At 42.5% G+C, this 22,573-nt stretch overlaps 1 protein-coding gene across 2 annotated transcripts in view; it reads left to right on the forward strand.

Moving 5' to 3' along the window:
* drosha (drosha ribonuclease III) overlaps nt 1–22,573 on the forward strand; it is a 112,122-nt gene that overhangs the window by 69,421 nt on the left and 20,128 nt on the right. For both annotated transcript variants that reach the window (XM_074622200.1, XM_074622201.1), the window contains exons 24-26: nt 9,581–9,625; nt 13,976–14,133; nt 21,935–22,040. In XM_074622200.1, coding sequence (XP_074478301.1) covers nt 9,581–9,625; nt 13,976–14,133; nt 21,935–22,040 — 309 coding nt within the window. The remainder of the gene's footprint in view (nt 1–9,580; nt 9,626–13,975; nt 14,134–21,934; nt 22,041–22,573) is intronic.

Genomic DNA, 22,573 nt, shown 5'->3' on the forward strand with positions numbered 1-22,573 from the left:
CAGCAGCGTTGAGCACATTGCTATCCCAAAAGATTCCTGCTGTTATTTAGTTTGTTTCATCACTCAGGGAGACAACAGATGAGAGGGAAGTTAGGCATGCTTATGATATAATGGAGCGTCCAACGAGTAAAGAAGAGATAAAGACAGGGTGTATTAGTAGCATGTTTTCTGGAAAAAAAGGAAGCCAAGTAGACAGTGAGTGTAGTATAAGCTTCAACATTGTTTAAATTGTTTTTAAATCTGTATTTTATGTAATAACAATAACTATAAAACTCCATTACCGTATCTTAAGTGAATGGTGAATAAAGACATTCAAGCTCAGACGGGACTAGACAGAAGCAAAAAACCTTTCAACTGAAGTAAAAAGCGAGATCTTAAAATCAATTCTAAAATCTAATGGGAGCCTGTTAAAGGATGGCCAAATGCGGGATGTGTGATCTGTATCCTTTTGTTCTACTTTTAAAGTGTCTTTAGCGTTTTGAACCGCTGGAGATGAGTGCGAGCTTATGCAAGAAAACAAGGAATTAAAGTGGTCAATACGAGGGTAACGAAAGCATAAATAACTTTCTCCAACTCTTTAAAACAAGGATAAAGAATTTAACGAGCCTTTGTTACACGGCCCTCAAAGTTAGAGTAAAAACATCTGTCCTGTTTCAGATGAAGTTTAACGAGAACTATTTCCTTATGTCAACCAGCCAGGCAACAGAATACATAATTATGTGATTCACATGGGGTCAAATTGTACTTATAGTTACCATCTGCACAACAATAAAAAGAGACTTTTAAATTGTTTAGCAGAGCACAGTGGTGGAAGAAGTACTCAGATCTTTTACTTAAAGGACCGATATGTAATATATTTACTGTAATAAATCATAAAATGACCATAATATGTCATCAGAGATTAAAGAAACATGCAGAATTGAAACACTCACATCTCCAGCAACAACGCTACAGCCAGTATGTTCTTCTTTGAAATTTACATTTCGGTCCGGAGCGTCTGTTTTTTGTTTTGGCCGGTGTGATCTGGTCCGTTTCGACACCCCGCTGCCACATATGAAACACATTGTCGTACAAACACAGCTTTCTGCAGCCATGGAAGCATGCTAACAAAACAGTGGATAATGTAATATTAGATTCTACCTGACTTGAAACGTTTCGGCACATCCCTCTGTGGTCCGTCTGCAGCTGGTTATTAAGGCAGCGAGTATTTGAGACACACAGCTGGTTAACGCAGTGATGCTAACACACGCTAACTGCTATCAGTCACACCAGAGGAGCGTCCAATGTTTTCAATTTGGACTGCAATACTGCAAGTACTAAATATTGTACCTTTAAGTAAAGGTAATGCCACAGTGTAAAAACTGTATCCTATCACAAGTAAAAGTCCTGCATTCAAAATGTTACTCAAGCAAAAGAACAGAAGTATTAGCATTAGGCCTGTCAAAGATAATGTGATAATAACGTGTTAATGCAGATTTGTTTTAACGCCACTAATTTCTTTAACACATTAACACAACTCAGGATTTTGAGGTAGTAGCAGAAGCCTAAGGATTCCATTGGTACCAATGATTTCATACTAGCTTGTCATGAAAAGAGGCTACATAACACTCCAAGCCCACAAATTGCAAAATCTGATCTGCAAAAACTCTTGAGACTCACTGCCCGACGACCTGCCCTAACCTTAACTATTCAAGGTCAATGCCTAACCTTCACAGTCTCGCGAGAGTTTCCCCAGTTTGCTGGTTCCCTTCTAGCCACTACCGAAAAACTGGCATGGCCCTTGACCTCTGACCTCCAGATGTGTGAATGAAAGCGGGTTCTATTTGTACCCACGAGTCTCCCCTTTACAGACATGCCCACTTTATGATAATCACATGCAGTTTGGGGCAAGTCATAGTCAAGTCAGCACACTGACACACTGACAGCTGTTGTTGCCTGTTGGGCTGCAGTTTGCCATGTTATGATTGGAGCATATTGTTTTATGCTAAATGCAGAACCTGTGAGGGTTTCTGGACAATATCTGTCATTGTTTTGTGTTGTTAATTGATTTCCAGTAATAAATATATACAGACATTTGCATAAAGCAGCATATTTGCCCACTCCAATGTTGATAAGAGTATTAAATACTTGACCAATCTCCCTTTAAGGTACATTTTGAACAGATTAAAAATGTGCGATTAATCACGATTACATTTTTTTATCGATTGACAGCCCAAATTGGCAAAGTACCAAAACTAAAAGTACCTACTCGTTATGCCGAACACTCCATCCAATACACACCCATGTAAAAATCTGAGAAGGGCATTTTTTACTAAGCTTCAAAGAAGGTTGAATATTAAAAAAAAAAGCTTTAATGGGATTTAAATGTTGAATAATACCCAGAATATATGAAAGATGAAAGGAACATTGTGTAGTTTGAATGGAGTTTCTGCATAAATGTATGAATGAGTAGATAAGGGTTGAAATTGTATGATTTTATGTCATATTTGAACTTTCATTTGAATGAGGAAAATTTTTGCGAGAAAACATTGTATATTTCTGAAAGGTATGCATGATAAAAGTAAAGACGGCATGTCCTAATTGAGCTGAATATGTTGTTTGAATGAAGTCTCTACTTTGAAAATGTGGAGGTGGAGTAATAATAATATAGAAAGAATTATATTTTTTTGTAGAAGAACATAGCATTCATACCAATAAAGTCATTAAATAGAGTCAATCTGCTCAGCTCTACTGTAATATCACACACTTAATGCAGTACAGAACGATGGATGCCGAGGGAGCATGTTGGTGAGGTTGCACGTGACTGAGATTCCCAAGAGACGTTCAACAAAGTTGAGATATTTTCAACTTTGCGTTTGAAGACTTTTTAGACATTGCAGACTGAGGATTGAAATAGTGTGGCTTGTCACCCCCTGCTGAATCCTCCTGATGGCTGGTCCGTCATACAAAGCTGAGAGGAGACAGATGGACACAGACCAGAAAGCCAAACCCCAGCCGGGTGGTGTGATGATGGGTGTGAGGGTGGTGGTGGGGGGGAGTTGTGGAGCCAGACCAGAGAGAGATGGACGGACCGATCCATTTCTATGGTCTGCAGGAACACTCGACTCCTTTCTCTATTTCTAGCCTTAACACGTCCGAATGGGTCTTCACACAGCACATTACCAAACTAATGAGAAGCAAAAATTGAAGGACTACACTTTTCTTTATCACACCTCGCAAGGTTTTGCCGCTCCTATTTGTCGGTGTGGTATTCCATTCACACATGGGTGATCAATCCCGTGCCCTCCTTTTCCTCTCTGCAACAACAGGATGCTGGCTGGTGTCTCTCTTTTTGCTCCCTCTTGTTTTCTCTGTCTTCCCTTTCCATTCTCTCCTCTCTCTAACACTCCAGGATGTCATTACCCCCACAGATGTTTTTGCTCCAGTCCTCTTATGACAAGTCAACACAAAAGCTCCGCAACTCCGGAGGTGGAATTCAGAATTGACTACCTAAGACAAAGCATGCATGTAATTTCCACCTCAAGACCCAGCCAGACAAACAGTGGCCCCGTTTTTTTCCCCCCTCTCCCTCTCCCTCTTTCTGTTATTCCGTAATTGGTATGGCATTCATGGCTGGAGCGCAACAGTTATTTCCGTCCCCTTGTTTTTCCTCTCAACATATCACCTTAGCTGGCACTAGTTCCCAAACAACGGGGCTCTTGCCGGGGATGGAATCTAGCTTCATTGCACACAGAAGCCCGGAGGAAACAATAGATGCTAATTTGCTAATGATGTTACTGTGGAGGTTATTAAAGCATCAGCAGAGAGGCAGGAAGCATCTTCTTCGGGGGGGAGCTGCTCGATTGCTCCCAACCTGGACTCCACGGCGGTGCAATATTGCTGGGGAAAGATGTCACTGGCGTCCTGAGGGGGGAAAGTGCCTCTTTTTGAGGAGCAATCACCATAATGATGATCTCCCTAGTTACCCAGGGGCTAATCTGTTGGCTTTTATTAACACCACCACAACAAGCATGCACCCTCAAACACCAAGGTTGCTGTGACAACTGAGCATCTTCTTCACCATGGCACTGCGATGGTCACTATTGGTAGTGTGGCATCTATCTTCCTGCCTCCCTCACTCCCTAACAAGGGTTTTAGAGCGGTTCGCTTTCAACCGACTCGAGCAAAGACGGTTTGAATATTTAAACAATTTCTCCACATTTTGATATTGTTAAGAGTTTATTCTGTACTGAGTGTTTTTTGCATGAATTGCATGTAAATCAGGTTTTAACTATGTGATAATCATGACTTACTGTGATCTTGCTCTGGTCTCTTGGTACACCAGTAGAGTGTGCTAGGCTTACATGCACATACAGGTGAAAGGCTGACTGACAGCTCCCTCCATACTAAGGTCACCTCACTGGCTTGCAGCAGCAGTAACCCCTCTGTCTTTGTTAGGAGATAGTTTTTTTTTGTTGCATAAACACACATTATTCATTTGTGTTCCCTTTTTTAAAAGAACATCCACTGGGCACGAGCCTTTCTGAGAATGAGTGAGCGTTTCTATTTTCCCTGTTAAACAATACACTCCACTTCTCTTTTCACTCGGCTGCTCTTTACCCTTTCAACCCCCCCAATGTCGCTTTCTGTTCTCTGTTGATATCTGTGCAATTTGTGTGCTTTGTCGTGTGACAATTACAGCCAATATGTCCAGTGTTTGAATGAGAGTGCGCATGCTTTCTCCACGGTATCCTTGGTTTGTAGAATGAATGCATGCACACATTCTTTTTATTGATTTTACACCAGTACAGTGAACAATAGACAGTGAACTGGTCTGTGATTTGACAGATGGGACATATGAACAATAACAAGAACCAAACCACGAACCATCCCACTCTTCTATTGACTCTCACCCAACCCTTACACGCCCAATAAGCCCTCCCACTCACATTCCCCAATTCCTAATAAGTAGGGCTGTCCTCAATCAATGAAATTCTTAGTCGACTAACACTGGTACGCTTTTGTAGACTATTCAATTATTTGGTAGTAGGTAGCCTCAGTTTTAAAGCAAGAGTGAAGATACTGGTATCACATGAAACCACAAAACCTAAGGAATCCATCGGTACTAACCATGTCATACTAGCTTGTCACAATAGAGGCTAAATAATGCTAGGAAGTTACGCTAAATTTTGGCGAGAAAAAAACTGTCATGGCCATTTTCAAGGGGGTCCCTTGACCTCTGACCTCCAGATATGTGAATGTAAATGGGTTCTATGGGTACCCACGAGTCTCCCCTTTACAGACATGCCCACTTTATGATAATCACATGCAGTTTGGGGCAAGTCATAGTCAAGTCAGCACACTGACACACTGACAGCTGTTGTTGCCTGTTGGGCTGCAGTTTGCCATGTTATGAGCATATTGTTTTATGCTGAATGCAGTACCTGTGAGGGTTTCTGGACAATATCTGTCTGTTTTGTGTTGTTAATTGATTTACAATAATAACACATACATACATACATTTGCATAAAGCAGCATATTTGTCCTCTCCCATGTTGGAAACAGTATTAAATACTTGACAAATCTCCCTTTAATGTACATTTTGAACAGATACAAATTTTGATTAATTTGCGATTAATCCCGATTAGCCATAGACAATCATGCAACTAATTGCGATTAAATATTCTAATTGATTGACAGCCCTAAAAAAAAAACATTAAAAAAAAATAATTGACTTAAGAAATCTTGATCGACTAAGAACAAAGTGACCGCTTAGTCGACTCTGATGGAGCAGCACTACTAATCGGTACATTCACCAGCCATTTTCCATTCACATAGGAACTGTACAAGTTGTGCTCTTCACCTCCACCATCAAATCACGTGATGGACTCCATCAAAGAGTCTACATTAGTTTTCTCATATTTGGAAGATCACCTTGACCATCCGCTGACAGAAGCCTCTGTTTTGGACTTAGGCCTGCTTTTATGTTGGTATTGATTAGCGAGGCTATCTCTTATCGATTCCTCCGCTGCACTACTACGTTTGATGGATTGATTGGCAGCCCGTAGCTAGAGACCAATTTGTCAAGGAGCATTGGACCTTGTCAGAGAAGAGCACCATTATGTCCCAATCACGGACGGCCAACAATCCCAGGGGTGTGTGTGGGTAGAGAGCGTGTGGGTAGAGGGTATAGTGGTGTTGACTATTCACGGTTGGCTTGTGAGCCCTGAGTGTGTGCATTCCCCCGTGGGTTAGAGAAGCGCTGATTGAAGCCCACCTTAAAGCGGAGATCAGAGGAGGTTTCACCAAGTTGCCTTTCATTTAGCTTTTCTCTCGTTACGGGTTGGCCGTTGACATTCAAATAAACATGTTTGCATATGTTTCTTTTTTTTTCTATTTGTAACACAAGAGCTCCATCCTCCAAATGGCTGAGATTCAGCTGCTGCACATGATGATTTGTGCCCCCAGTAATTATACCTTCCCTCGTGCTGGGAGAGAGAGAGAGAGAGAGAGAGAGAGAGAGAGAAAGAGAGTTGGGAGAAAAAAAACCTGTTATTCTTAAATCCCCACTCGATGCTGGCTTAATCATTGTCTGCCTTGTCTTTGGAATAGCTGTAATTGAAACATTAGCTGTTCGGGTCTATATACAGCATGTGGGCGGATCGTGTGCGCCCTGTGGACGGATTTTAATCACAAGCCTCGATCACAAACCGAAGCAACTTGTGTATGCTTCACTTCCTCTCTTTTGTTTTTCTTTTTCTTCTTTTTTTCCCTCATTTTCTGAATACAAACGTGTATCTCATGTTTTAGATGCATCACTTTCGTGTGCATTTTACGTCAATTCGCGTAGCGGATAAATCACTACGTCGAAAGCCCGTGTTGTGTTCGCAAGCGGGCTCCGTGTCGACTTGATACCTGCGATGTACTTAGCGCTTTTCAGCTCCAGTCCCGGACCGAGAGACAAGCAACCAGAAGGAAGCATTTGCTCAAATGTATTGACCACTTTCATGAATTTTTCATCGGCCGCTCAAGGCGAATGCCCGCTGGGTGGGTTGAGGAGATGAGGCGCCCATTCGATGCCGCTGACCACACACAACCCCCCCCCCTGGGCTAGTGCCGCATTTTAAAGGTTTATCTCCTTGAACCTTTTAAACACCTGAGTGATACTGTACTTTAGAGGCCCTTGCCACATCTCTATCACCGCTATGACTCACCCAACATTAGACCTCAGGCCCAAAACTGCTTCTGACTGGCGTTGTCCTTGGCAACAACTTGAGAGCCACAGCTACTACTCCCTCTCTCTCTCTCTCTCTCTGTGCTGTCTATTTTTCAGCCTCGGTCTTTTCTACCATTCAATCTTGTGTGGTAACCTCAGATCAGGGTTGAGGAAACATGTTGATCTTGCACATATTTCTCAGCACAGGCAGGGGGGGAGGCAAAAAGGAGTCCGGCACTGTCAATGTGTGTCTCCTGAGACAACACACCTCTCAAAGCCAAATCCCACCAACCCCTCAAACCGCAACACCCCTCGCCTTCCGCTCAAATCCACATCCCACAGACCCCCCAGCCCGCTCCCCAGCGGGTGGTCGATAGACAGACCTCTTGGGCTGAAAATGAGATGCTGACTCGTTCGCTGTTATTTCACCGCCCCCCATTGGGGCTGCTGATGGCACCTGATGGACTGAAGGAATGCACAGCGTCCCTGACACAGAACCATCTGCGGCGCATCATCGCAATCTCAGTTTTCTTTTGTCCGCGGCACAATCATAAATAACAAAACTTCATCATTAATGTGTTAAATTGTGAGGCAGAGCTGCCGTCTCTTTTGTTGGCGAAGAGCGAGTTGTCAAGGCTGACAAGTAAAGTCTCAGAGGCTTTTTCAGTTGGCGTATTACCACCAATAATGGCACTTTTTTAAAGCCGCACTTATTCATATTTCTATATTAGCAATGGATCAAATGACTATGGGTAATGTGAAAGGAGTTGCTCAGAGGAACAAATCCACACAGACTTATGACCCTCAGTTCTCCTCGGCTTAAAGCATTTCAACATCTTTGTTTCACATTGTTTTGGTTTTATGATTGAAAATTTGTTTTGCACTCTCGTTAACACATTTCTATTTGCAGCAAGCAGCAAAAAAGCTCTGATAAACCGACTCTACCGTACATCTACCCGGCACCAAAGTTAGCAACTAGCTGGTGAAAATAGTGGAGTATTTAGCTGCTAAAGATCCAGAATTTCCCCTCGGAGTTAGCGGAGCAAATCTGAGCTAATACTGAAAATATATTCCTCGATGTGTCTAAAAAACACGACTCCAAATAAATGCTAAGGTTGCTCAATATCTGCTGGATGTTAAGCCAAATAGTCAAATGTTATCTATCAATAATATGTCAATGTTTCTATACAGCTTGTTCCACCGCCCCCAAGTGGCTAAAAAATGTATTACTTTCGCTTTAATAAACAGGAGCCAGAAGAGCCATGCTGCTCGTTAGCTACAGCTGTCTTGGGCGATTTACAGCTGGTGGCTCTAATAGACAACACATTGCTATTATCATACACATCCATACAAATCAGCTGTATAGATGCGTAGGATAATAAGCCTGTCAAAAGACATCTTACTTGAAGCTCACATTACAACAGTCTGCGCAGGTTTTTTTCCTTATACACTCACCGGCCACTTTATTAGGTACACCTTGCTAGTACCGGGTGGTCTTCTGCTGCTGTAGCCCATCTGCTTCAAGGTTGGACGTGTTGTGCGTTCAAAGATGGTATTCTGCATACCTTGGTTGTAACGAGTGGTTATTTGAGTTACTGTTTCCTTTCTATCATCTCCAACCACTCTGCCCATTCTCCTCTGACCTCTGACATCAACGAGGCATTTCCGTCCACACAACTGCCGCTCACTGGATATGTTCTCTTGTTCGGACCATTCTCTGTAAAACCCTAGAGATGGTTGTGCGTGAAAATCCCAGTAGATCAGCAGTTTAATACTCAGACCAGCCCGTCTGGCACCAACAACCATGCCACGTTCAAAGTCACTTAAATCCCCTTTCTTCCCCATTCTGATGCTCGGTTTGAACTTCAGCAAGTCGTCTTCACCACGTCTAGATGCCTAAATGCATTGAGTTGCTGCCATGTGATTGGCTGATTAGCTATTTGTGTTAACAAGCAATTGAACAGGTGTGCCTAATAAAGTGGCCGGTGAGTGTATGTGCAGGCTGAAATTAGAACTTTGTGTTAGTATAAAGGCTTCCTGTCCATCAGAGTAGCCAATAAAAACTATTTACTGCTACCATTGCATCACAGAAGGTGTGCAAGGCTGATGAAATTCAACCAAATTAATGTTTAAATGCTTAAAAATCCACTTTTTACATGCAATGTTTTTGTTCTTAATTATTTGTGGGGCAAACAAGGCTGTAATTGCTACAATATTTATTTTTTGAAATATTTTTTTTATAATTTATTATGTTTATTTATACTGTTAATGTATATTGTTAGAATTTAATTAGTTTTTTGCATAGATGACCCTCACACCAAGGGGAAATGCTGTAATTCCTTTCTAACTGCTCATCTCTCTTCCCCTCCTTTTGTGTCTTTGCAGGGCCTACAGGAGGTCTGGCTGCACTACCCACCACACCCCCTGCAGGTTGGTGGAGAGATGTTTTGTTATTGATGTTTATTTTGGGCTAGGTGTGCCTCCCATTAAAACTCACCTCAAACCCCCGAGACACAAAAAGCGTCCTCCCATTTGAAGTTTTCCAGCCTGAATGTATGTTTTTTCTGGTGTGTGTGCTGCTGACAGAGGTGGGCAAGCTGTTAGTTATTTTGCCTGAGGCTGACTGAGTTCTTTATAGCTGTCACAAGGCCCCCAGTAGCCTTCCACTAGTCTTCATTGTTCTGCTGCCGTGTCTCGCTGCTCTCCATTTTGGTCGAGACCCTAATCCGCTTTTTCATTTCCTTCCGTCTCTCTTCCTCCTCGCCCGTTGCTCCTTTCTCTCCTTTCTCCATCATGGTGCTTTTTTGCACTCACCCCCTCTCCGTCTCTTCACTCTCCCCTCTGTTCTGCCGTTCTTTTGCTTTTGCATGATCTGCCCAGAAACATTGAACATATCAACAGTGTTTGTTTGAAATTAGGATTTGGAAGAAGAGATCAAAGATGCCATAACAGGATTACAGTCCCGGATCACATGGGGCCTCCAGGGACCGTCAGGCATCCTTCTCTCTGATGTGTTTGTGTGGAGAAAGTGTTTCTTTGTGTGGATGCCGAGACTCGTCTTTAAGCAGTTTATTCTCTTCATCCCCCTGCGTGTGCATGAGTGCGTCTTCATATGTACATTTTTGCATATCCATGTTTGGCCCAAAATAACATTGTGTTTCTGTTTATGTGTGTAGACACTATATATATATGTATGATTCCTCATCTTTGCCTCCTCACCTCTTTATTTTTCATCCCCAAATGCTGAAGCTCCACAGAGCGCCTGGATGTTTTTAGTTTGAGCTGCTCAGTGCTCAGAATAAACCCATTGTATCCAGCAGTCTATTTTCCTGGTGAGTTGCACAGCGGAGGCCCCAGCGGTGGGCACCCTGGTCAGGGTGGAGCCCCGAGGTCAGCCCAACAACCGCTCTATGGTGCGAGGGGGGAACCTCCGCAGTGTGCTGCATGAGTAGTCATTAGCCGCTTCTGAGCCGCGGCCTCATTACCACACACTGCGCGTGTCTGAGGTTTCCTCAGGGTGGTCCCCTGCCAGTGGGGTAACGCCTGTTAAATTGTGCCAACCTCTTGGTAGCTTGATAGCATCCTGACCTTTCGGCTTGAGATGATATAATCTAAGCAGTTTCACACAAGGAAAAAAAACCATCCTTATTTATTTAATTATTTATTCTGTAATTGATGAAAGGCCCTCAGGAGTTTAGGGTAGAACACTACGCCCAAAAGTGTTGCTGAGAATTAACAAGGTGTCACCCCTCCCCCCCTCTCCTGCCCACCAAGACGAGGATGATAAAACGGAGGTGAAAGAGGAGCCGTCTTAATGAGGTTTGAGTGGATGGCAATGGCAGCGCGCCATGGCGTGGGTAATTATGCGTACACCCGTCTTTGGCATACACGCATACATTAGCCTCGCCACCGTCGTGCCTTACAGAGAGCAGTGGAATGCTTCATGGTTGACAGGCGGCACATCTTTATGTCTTTCGTGTTCGCTCGATTCGCACCAGCGCATCATCAACCCCGGCTCTCCACAATAATTTACCAAAACGTCATTGAGTGTGGATTTCAACTTTTTTTTCTTTGGTTTATTGGGGAGATACATGAGCGTCAAGGCTTTTTGGGCCTCAAATGACCTCGCCTCTGATTCTGCTTTCTCTCTGGACTGAGCTGAAAGTGATGCTTTGAAGCCATTTCAAAAGTGTTTTTTTATTTTTTTTTACAACTGCTGTTGATTTTTTCCCCCTCTCTTCACTTCGTTTGAAGCCTTGCTGCTGGCCATTCCCCCTGAAGGATTGCTAGCACCCGTGAGTGCTGAACTCGTCAGATGCCGTTAGTTGTGATGCATGACATTTAAACGCCTTTCGTTAATTAACAGAGGGGAAAAAATGGCAGAAACGAAATGTTTTTAAGGACATATCGGAAGATGGAACCATGACATTACCGGCAGCACTCCAATTAAAATACTGGGTTTAAAGCTACATCTCTGCTCTATGCACTGGCTTGACATGGGAGACTCTGAGAAAGCTGTTTACTCTTCATTTCTTCATGAAAACACAAGACAAAGAAGATGCTTGAAAATGAAGAAAGTGGTCATCTTCCCCCGGAGAGCCTTGGATGTAGCTCTCTTTATTCTTATTTTTGGGGCACTTTATGTACAGCTGAACGGAGCATGCTATCAGAGTCAATTTAAATGTGCTTTAGTTCCCTTTGAATGTCCACATGAAATTATGTGGCTCGATGTTTCTGTTTTCTTTAGAAAAGATGTCTTGGTCAAGCTTACAGTTGTTCCACGCAGAGACCAATTAGATGTTTCTAGCAGTCTAATTAATGCACCCATAAGGATATCTCTTGATTCAACAAACATGCACGCACATATTCTTTTAGCATACCATTTCTTTCTCTAATGAGCACAGACATGAGCAAATACTGTCGTCAAAGCGAGGGGCGTGTTTTTTGCTGAGCCCGTCTACCTCTTAACTCACCAAGCCCTGAAGCTGATGTTAAAGACATAATCTACAGGGATTCTCACAACCAACAAGTATTCTTTCAAGACTTATCAACGTCACAAGGCCCAGGAGTCTCTGATATATAGCCTGCTTAAGACCAAACGAGACTTACAGTACGACTGAGTCACCAGAGATATTAATTGACCGTTTGAATCACCAGATTGAGAGAGAGAGGGGAAAGAAGCGAGCTGTTTGACTTAAAACTTAATGACTAAGAGATTCCATCTGCTGCAGATCATCTGAGTTTGTTTTGAGGCAGAGTAAAAAAAACACACACTCTAAACAGGCCCTCAAGCAGCACATACTGTAGAGGTTCATTTCATTTAAGGAATTTATTTGACGCTCTTATGTGGAACGACTTCATTGAGCGAGTAAGGTTTTTTTTTTTTGTGTTTCCGGTTCAAGGATTCTTGAAGTGGTCACGCTGGTTGTTAATGGACACATATTTTCTTCTCCTTTTGGTTTGGTTTTACTCTGTCATAGATTAATACCTATAATATACTTGCAAAAAGTATGCAATAGTGTATGACATACTATCACAAATAATGGATATTATAAATATAGGACCATTTACTCATTTCTCCCCTGTCAACATGATATAGAACTACAAATGTATGCAGATGACACTGTTGTATACACTCAAAAACAGCTGAGTTAGCAGCTGCCAAGCTAAACGTCACTATTTTTGTGGACTTCATTTAACATATTCCATATGTTCCCTTCGGCCCAGATGTCAAGCAAACATCTGACTTCTGCAGAAGTCCAAGTCAGTCCTCTCCAACTCATGTTAACCTGTCCTTTACCTGTGTCCAGCTCAACAAAAGCCAAAAGGCCTGCATTTTGGTTCACTCTCTGCAATTGGGTCCGATTATATTCTCACCGCAATCGAACTAGTCTGAGACTACCTCCCGCAAACGGTCTTTGACTGCCAGAGTATGATTACTGTGCTCACCACTACCCAAACGAACGAGTTTGAATTTGTTTAAAACGGACTAAATGTTGGCTTTTGAAAGCGCCCTAAGAAAAATGCAAAACAAATGAAAACAATTTTTTTTTAAACATATTAGAAACGGTCTCTTTCTGGACTGTACTCTCACTGGCCAAGATGCATGCTATGATCCTTTACCATGTGTCTTATTGCATTACATGTTGAGGACAGGCTGGTGAAACAGCCACAAGACCTCTTGAGTCCTTATGCAAACAAACTCTTAAAAAAAAGCCATTGCATGTTGGTCACTGTCGGGTACTGGAGAAATACAATTTACTGAGCTTTGAGCATTTTAGATTATTTTTTAATTTGTGCCTGGTTTATAAAATGTTAAATGGCTTGGCCCCTCCTCCACTGTGTGACTTTGTGTATACTCGCTCAGTAAATTCTATTAGATCCTCAAGAATATCCTCTACACGAGATTGTACAATACCATTTTCGCCGCACTGCATTCAGGGCAATCGGCTTTTTTCTGTAAAAGCCACAGATCAGTGGAACACCCTGCCTGGCGATGTGAGGAGCTGCAGCTCCATCAGCACTTTCAAAACCAACTTAAAAAGTCTGTTAAAAGCTGCTCAGCTCTCTGACCTTGAGTTCTGTTTTATGGTCGTCATGACTTGCTTTTATCTGACAAGCATACATTTGTGATGTGTTCCGTCTCGTATAACTTCTGTTTTTGCTCTGTACTGTTTGTTATTGTCTTCTCTTTGTTTTGACCTGCCAAGGAACTACAGATGCAGATTCATTTAAAGCTATAATCTGGTGAATCAGGTGCTATGTTTTTTCCTTGACCAGGTCCAGGAGCCTCAGACAGACAGGCAGCTGATTGAGACATCTCCAGTCCTCCAGAAACTGACCAGCTTCGAGGACTCTATTGGCATTTTGTTCACACACGTGCGTCTTCTGGCCAGAGCCTTCACTTTGAGGACTGTGGGCTTCAACCACCTCACCCTGTAAGTACGGTCACTGTTTTGTCTGTTGATAATGGAGTTACAGCCAATTAAAATGCAAAGCGAGGCACTGGTTGGCCAGATGCAATTTGCAAGGATGCTGCAGAACTAGCCCGACTGGTGATGAGGCATGATGCATTATAATATATATAATACGATCTGAGATGCGGGGAGTTTTATCATACGTCGAGCATTTTAAATTGTTTTATCTGTTGTGAATGCAGCAGCTTCCTCCACCCACATCATCATTATGTTTACCCCCTGCAGCTTATACATTTCCTCACAGTCACTAAGACTGCCTGTATAACAAGTAATGTCTTGAATGTCACGTTCAAAGCACCTTAGTGAAAGATTCTCTCTTTCGCTGCTTTTTAGCCCAGTCCCTAATCCAAGGGTTTCACAGCAGAGCGAGAGAGGCCCGAGGGACTCTGAAGTCCCCATATCTGTAGTCTGCCTCTACCTGGGAGGCCATAACCTCAGCGCCTCATGGGAAATGGGGTTTTTGATTCACTGGGTTGTCCTGAGCAGAGGGTTTAAAAATTCTCTTTTTTCATTCATCGCAGCCACATCTCGTATTTGACAGATTTTTTCTCTCTCATTGTCATGCTTCAGTCCACCTTGTGAATTCCTGGATTCTCACTTAAATTAGGTTTTTATCCAAATTGAATTTAGACTAGGGATGTCACGATACCAGAAATTTAGCAGTCGATACCAATACCAGTGACGTTCCACGATTCTCGATACCAATTTGATACCACGGTAAAAAACAAAAGTAAAAGAATGTTCACTTCAATTTTCACTCCTTTATTAATGTTTGCATACTGTTTTTTTTGTTGGGAATTCCCTTTCTAATATCTATAATTATCTATTTTATATTGCTGTGAAAACATCCCCAATAACTTAATTTTACAAGATTGCATTTGAACACATTGATAACGTAAGAATTTACCTTCGTTCAACACTCATTTTTACTGAATAGAGTTTGAATGCACCATAATGTAATGGCACCTCCCGTTTTTGGCGGGATGAGAGTTAATTAACGTTAGCTGTTAGCAGCCGGTAAACAGCACAGTCCTGCACGGAGCTAACAGCTAACATTAACTAGCTCTTGTCCTGCATAATACTGCAGTAGTCCTGTATTTTGTTATTTTTTTGGGGTTGTTTTTCTCTGTTAATTGCAACGTTTCATAGTGATGCTCTGGTGATTCAGCGCTGACATTGGACATGTTTTTTTCTTCTCAACCTTCCACTATGACATTTGTTCAATAGCCAGTAAAGTTAGAAACCTTCTACAGTTACGTTTTGAAATTGATTGGCCGGCTTGGCCTGTTTTGTAACACACATGTCGTCATTGTGTAGCTCCAATTTCACCTTCCTCGTTCATCGTTAGAATGCAAGTTTCAAAAAAAGTTGCAAACGTCGTCACTAATGAGACTGTTCACTCCAATCTGAGGTGTTTCTGATCCGGAGTGTGAGAGCGCTATCTGCAAGGGAAGCTTAGCTCACTTCTTTGTTTTACAACACAACACAATAGTGAGTTTGACAGCTAAAGCAAATTAGCCTTGGCAGCACACCTCTGATATCTTATTGGCAGGCTGCACTCTGTAATTGCTTGCTTAGGTTTGCCACAAGGACATTGCTCTGTGTGTGAGTGTGTGTGTCAGTGTGTGTCATGTACACACATTCACACATACAGTACACTGCTGTGTATGTTCTAATCCATCACTTAAATGTCAAACCTCTCCCCACTCATGGTCAGTGAAGTCGATTAGAGGTCCAGAGGTTTGTCTCCCGCTGAGCTTTACTTTGAGGACTTTCCAACTCAAGGTTGATATTTTTATTCTAACTTGGCGTCACATCCAAAACCTTTACTCGCTGTATTTGGTGGAAAAGGTGGAAATTGAACCCTAATGCATTTTTTATTTCACAGAATTGTATTTTCCTGGAGCAAAAAGGAAATAATTGATATATTTTCAGGGTAATTTATGTTCATTAGCTCGTTGGCGGCCAAAGGCAGGTTGACCTAAATAGAGCGGACTCACTTGAAAGCTGGAACTGAGCGACGGCTGACCATAAGGACCTAAGGTTATACCAAAGTAGGTCAGGCTGTCGTGATGGAGAGAAGAACGAGTTCGGATAACAGAAAGGAAGGTCAGACAATAAGGTAGGCAGCAGATGAGGTGACAGGACCCCAGGTTGGCCTTTCACTTCATGCAGAAATAGAGGACAGGGTGACCTATAAGACGACAGCACAAGAAGCAAGGGAAGGGAGTTGACCCTGTTTAGAGGCGGCGGAGACCGGAGGCTACTATCAGACAGCAGAAATGGAGAGCTGTGGCCCCCAGGCGCTGGGCTTCCTATCTGCTCTCACAGCGGAAGAGCTGGGTGTTGCAAGAATTTCACCGTTGGTGAAAAAAAAAGATCCATCTCTTTTCAAGTTCAGTATTTGTGAAATGAAAGTGCACTTCGCTTTGCAACTTTGACAGTAGTTCGTTGAAACATTTATACGAGTGCTGCGACTAACGATTATTTTCGTTCTTGATTGATCTGTCGATTATTTTCTCAATTAGTTGTTTGGTCTGTAAAATGTCAGAAAATGGTGAAAAATACTGTTTTCCCAAAGCCCAAGATGACGTCTTCAAATGTCTTGTTTTGTCCACAACTCAAAGATCTTCAGTTTACTGTCACAGAGAAGTAAAGAAACCAGAAAATATTCACATTTAAGAAGCTGGAATCAGAGAGTTTTGACTTTCTTTCTTTAAAAAATTACTCAAATTGATTAATCGACTATTCATTTAAAAGTTGACAACTAATTGATTAATTGAATAATCATTGCAGCTCTAATTTATGCATGTTATATTTTACTAAATAGATTTCAGGTTGTCCAGAATGAAAAGTTCAGTAAATGCAATGATTCTGAATTTTGTAATTATTTATTTTTTTCTATGACAAATACATAAACAGTAATAACTTTAGCACACAGGCCTTGTTGCTGCTTCATTCTCAAATGCCATTTAGCAACCAGTTTCAGGTGGAAAATAATGTTAAATGATGATGATGAATTGCCATTGGGTTCGGTGATACCAATGTTTTCAATTACAGTACTTATACCGTATTTAAAGGAACAGTCTGTAGCATTTAGGGCAGGAGTCGGCAACCTGCAGCTCTTTAGCCCCTCTCCAGCGGCTCCCTGTGACTTTGACAAAAAATTATATAGAAATGAATATTTGTTTTACATTTTAACTTTCATTAATCATTGTTGTAGGCCTAAAGTGATTCTTACATTCTCCAACTGCAAACATGTGTAGCGTCTACACTGAATAATAAAATAAGTTTAAACATTTCAGTCAACTGAACTGTGTGTCATAGCCTACGTACGTCTACGGCCCGGCACTTCTCCTCTAATTTTGCGAATCCTCAATAGCTAATGGCTAGTCTTGAGTTTCCCTAGCTACAGTAGGTTTCCAAAGAAAATTCTCAGAGGAAAATGGAGAATTAAATAGTGCTTGAACAGATTTGTTTGCTTTCTGCGGCGAGAAATTAGCAAACAACAAAGAAAGTAATTGAAAGACATTTCCAGAACAAACACACTCTCAAGACTCTCTCCTCAAGATGATTCTTCAATGTCCTGCCTCTCGTTTGCACCTGGGTCCTCTCTGCATTAGACTTAATATAGGCAGTGTTACCTTCATTATAAGGCTCAAATACGTTTTGCGGCTCCAGGCAGATTGTCTCTTTTGGCAGTAAAGGTTGCTGACCCCTGATTTAGGGGGATCTATTGGCAGAAATGGAATATAATACAATATCATTTCTACAGTAGCCCAGAATGGACAAACCAAACACTGGCTCTAGATAGGACCATTTGGCCTTTTCACATTTTCACGTCGGCCACCGTAGTTCTCAGCTGGTTGCGATCTGCAACCTCACTGCTAGACGCTGCCACATCCTACACACTGCACCTTTAAACAAGACTCAAACGGTGCGATTCAAGACAACCTGACAATGAAAACTAATGTGAAAATATTTCACCTAATATGCTATTTGAAGAACTTTAACATTAAGTCCATTAAACAGCTCATCTATTCAGATTTGATATCTTTTGTACTGTAACTTTAAAGCCAAGGCGATATTTGTCCTCTGCAGTGAAAACACTTAATTCTTTGTCTGTTGAGTGCAATCCTGCTAAAATGGACCCTGAGATTTCATTATATTGAAGTACCGTTTTGAATTTATATTGATCTTTTGATGTAGTAAAAGGTATTCTTATACCATACATTCTTCTATTGCCTCCTTTACCCAAAACTATGCTGCATCCCCAGTAACACTTTGTGGAAAGCAGCTGCAGATTACACATTTGAACCTCACACATATGAAACAAGAACACTATTTCCCTAAGAAGCGAGAGGAAAAATGGCCTTAAAAAGATGGAGTGCTCCCCTCTTTTGGAGCGGGCAGCCTGTCGCCTCCTCCTCAGAGGGACTGTTAAAGGTATTTTAGATCAAAGTCAAAGGCGAATAAAGACCTCGGCTCCACACTTTACTTCAATTTCCCCCACCTTACTGGAGCATTGTGCCTCTGCTGTTGAAGTGAATAAGGCATGGCTCTTTGCGCCGCTTCACACAGCAACGCATTCCTCTTTGACCCGCTCTATCTCTCCCCTTTCCCCTCTATCTCTTCTCTCCTTTCGTCTCTCCCTGTCACTCCGCTATTCTCGCTCTGCCTCCTATTGTACATGAAATTAGCTCACGCTCCACCTTCTCAATCTGTTTCTACCCCGGCATACGCTCTCTGGCATTCCTCCGTCTCCCAGCTCACATACAGTATGCATGCTATGGATCTCCCGCTGCAAACCTGTTGACACGTGTGTTCGCATGTACAGTGATGTAGAGCAGAATGAACGGGGAGTTCTCTCTCAGCGTCCCACCGGCCTCCGTTTCCCCTCCACCCCTCCTCATCCCAACCCCCTCCGATCTACCACTCTCTGGTGTGTTGTGGCAGAGCCTTTTCATTAAGAAGCTCTGTGATTATTTTTAATGTGCGAGTGTGCGTTAGGCAGTGTCCATCCCTCCTAATGAAGCTCACTTCTGGACCTTAGAGACAGACTGAAATAAAAAAAAAGAAGCTTTTCAAGTTCTTACTTCTGCTGCGTCCCTGCATTAACTCTATCTATCAAAAATACTGTCCTTTTTGCAATATATGTTTGAATATTGAAGTGGGATATGGGCGACGAAGGCAATTTGAAGACGTCACAGTGGGCTGGGAAATTACGATGCACTATTTCAGGACATTTCATAAACTAAAAAGGAAAAAAATAATCCACAAATGAATTAGGGGTGTAAGAAAATATTGAGTATCGTGATTTTTTTATGGATTTTTGATTAATAGTTTACATGCAAAAATATACTCAGTCAATACATTATTTAATTTGCAAAGATATGTGCCCTCAGTGTATGAGCCCTCTGAAAGTCGTGCTATGATGTTGGATGTTACAGGGACGGTGATAAATGTAAATTGCATAAAAAATTTGACTTTTTTTTGCCCAGATTTTATGCATATGGTAGTGTGTTCTTTATATTAAGACAGTTTTCCTAAAATTAGATTTAAAGGGACTATTTGTAACATTCAGAAATGCTTCTTAACAGCGACACCTGTGGCCGTGAAATCAACGAAAGTCAGCGTCGGGCTCGCGCCTGCTCGCTCTAAATATACCTGAACGTGCATCGCTCAAAACAGTGAGGCGACACATGTCAGCTAAAAACACAATATCACTCTATATTTCAGCTGCTTGGCAGTAATGTTAGCTGACCAGACGACGGTCTCTCCATGAACATGATTTAGATCTGATCCTAGTGTTGGCTTTTCCTGCCTCAGCGCAGGCTGAGGCAGCGGGGCTCTGCAGCGAGTCTTCCTGCTCTCTCCGCCCGCAGCTGGAGAGAGCAGGAAGACACCGGCACCCGGTCGGTAACGAGACGACAACGTAACTCGTTGCAGAGCCCCGTCGCTTCACAAGACACGGGAAACCTCTGTTGGTCTGGAGGAGCTGCAGCATTTATTTCTGCACAAACGTCCACTGTACATTCACTAGATATTCTCAGAGCTAAACTAACTCTTCTGCAGTGTGGAGTGAGCGCGCGTTCACGTCTAGAGGTGGAGCGAGTCTGAGTGAAGGCAAGCAGGCAGAGAGCGGCTACACGCGAACGCGCATATGCGAGCGCGCATGTGTCCCGACCCGGTGCATTTATACGCTTAAAAAATTACAAACAGTCCCTTTAAAAAAGTATCGCAATATATCGCGATATATTGAATCGTAACCCCTGTATCACGATACGTATCGTATTCGCCATATTCTTGCCGAACAGAGCCCTAAAATGAACTCATAAGATCAAATAATTGAGCAGTATCGTAGATCAGAGGCGGCGTGTGTTTGGATGTCAAGTTGGCAGAAAGTTTTTGTACACTTCCAGAAGTGCTGCTGTTGTAGTTTAAGTGACTAGAATTTATTCATTTCTCCCTCCTCTCGTCGGCCCCTCTTATACAACAACGTGGGCGAGAGAGAAGTGATTACGGAAGCAAGCCGTCATCTATTAGTGGAAAAGTGGTGGAAGTGAGGTTCCTCCTCAGAAGTACTGTGGTTCTTGATTGAATTGAGTGATTGATTAGAACTTAAACAATTAACCAATTAGGCAATCGAAAGAAAGTAATTGATAATACTTCATATAATTGATTAATTGTTTGTCTTTTCTTAAGTAAATTCCTAGTCATGGGAATTTGCTTTTTCACTGTTTTATATCATTATGAACACCTAAGAGATGAATTAATAATTAAAGTAATTGAGAGTTGCAGCGCTGCTAGCGACGCTCTAACTGCTGTTTCGCAGTCTTTAGCTCAGATCTCCTTGGCTCTGATCCGCTGCGGCTCATAAAAGGCAGAAGCGCCAGAAATCGGACAATAAACTTTGACCTTTTTCTCCTCTTTGATGTCAGCCTCCTCCTCGTCTTCTACCTCTGCATCTTTCTCTCTCATCTTCACACTTTCCCCTCCTGCGAGGAGCTCATATCTATAGATGGATATGTGCGCTGCGGCGGCGGCTGCTGCTGCCGTATATACCTCCCTGCTTGTACTCACGCCCCCCCACCCGACGCTTCCTGCCTGCTTGGCACAGCACCAGCCCACATCTGCAATGCTAATCTATAATTCTGTTTAATTAATGACCTGCCTTCCACTGATGGGGAGCAAGGCAGGAAGCTGATGTACAGTATCACGGCGCTGCCATTAGCTTTTTCTAGGAATTGTTGGAAGTAGTTCTGCGTGCACGCTTGCTGCTTTTATGGGATTTTTGACAGGCACTCCTGCAGGTGTACCAGAGTTCTTTTTTTTTCTTTTTTAAGCATGTATTTTTTCCTCTTTTTTTTCCATTTGAATTGCAATCAAAGCGTGGCGTTTCTCTTCAGAAGGGCTGCTACTTCAGGCAGCCTCCGAGTTGTCACACAGCTTGTCAGTGCAGCTGTTCCCAGAGGCCACCCATGAAATGTACATCAGCCGACTTCACCGTTTTCTGTTAAAAGACTAAAAGCCTGGTAGATTTGTGGAGAGAGCATGATGCCTTTCATGCCCCACTGATGTGTAGCGGTATAACCTCATGTGAAAACCTCCCGGTTACCTCTTTTTGCACAATTTCCCCCTGCTCTTCCACCTCACCGCCACTATTTCATTCCACACATATCCTTTTGTAACCCTTTTTTTTTGTTAATCCTCCTTTACTCTGTTTACCTCCCTCCATCCATCCTTGCTTCATCTTGTCCAGGGGCCACAACCAGAGGATGGAGTTCCTGGGAGACTCCATCATGCAGCTGGTGGCCACAGAGTACCTCTTCATCCACTTCCCCGACCACCATGAAGGACATCTAACAGTAAGATCACTAAAATTGTTTTTTAATCTCACACACACACCCTTTACAGGCTCCTCTCCCGTCCAGACGTGTACTTTTTTACATCTACATCTCCATCTCTGCACCTGTGTTTCGTCTTTCTTCCGTCGTTTTTTGCTTCTTCTGTCTGAAGTTGCTCAAAAAAACGCTGTTCCCCGCTTCTTACCCGAGTTTACCTGAAATGAAGTCACAGCTGTGCTTTTGTGTTTGTGTGGGTGAATTTTTTTTCTTTCCTTCCTTCCTTCCCATCAATCTTTGAATCTCCAAGTGCCAGCCAGGTATTCACCCCCTTCCTCTTTTGCTTGTCTCCACAAAATAACTTCCACTCCTCACCCCACACTGCGCCTGTATGTTCACTGTACTCTGTGTAATGGGTATTTCCATGAGACAAAATTGTTCAGTGGTTTTCAATAACACATCTTTGTCGGCGGATTTCTTTTTTTTTTTTTTTTCGCCCGAGCTGTCAAGCGTCTGAAAAAAAAATTAAGTTGCGCGTGTGAGCGAAGTTGCACGCC

The sequence above is a fragment of the Sebastes fasciatus genome, chromosome 21, assembly GCF_043250625.1.
Source record: "Sebastes fasciatus isolate fSebFas1 chromosome 21, fSebFas1.pri, whole genome shotgun sequence".
In the NCBI taxonomy this organism is placed as follows: domain Eukaryota; kingdom Metazoa; phylum Chordata; class Actinopteri; order Perciformes; family Sebastidae; genus Sebastes; species Sebastes fasciatus.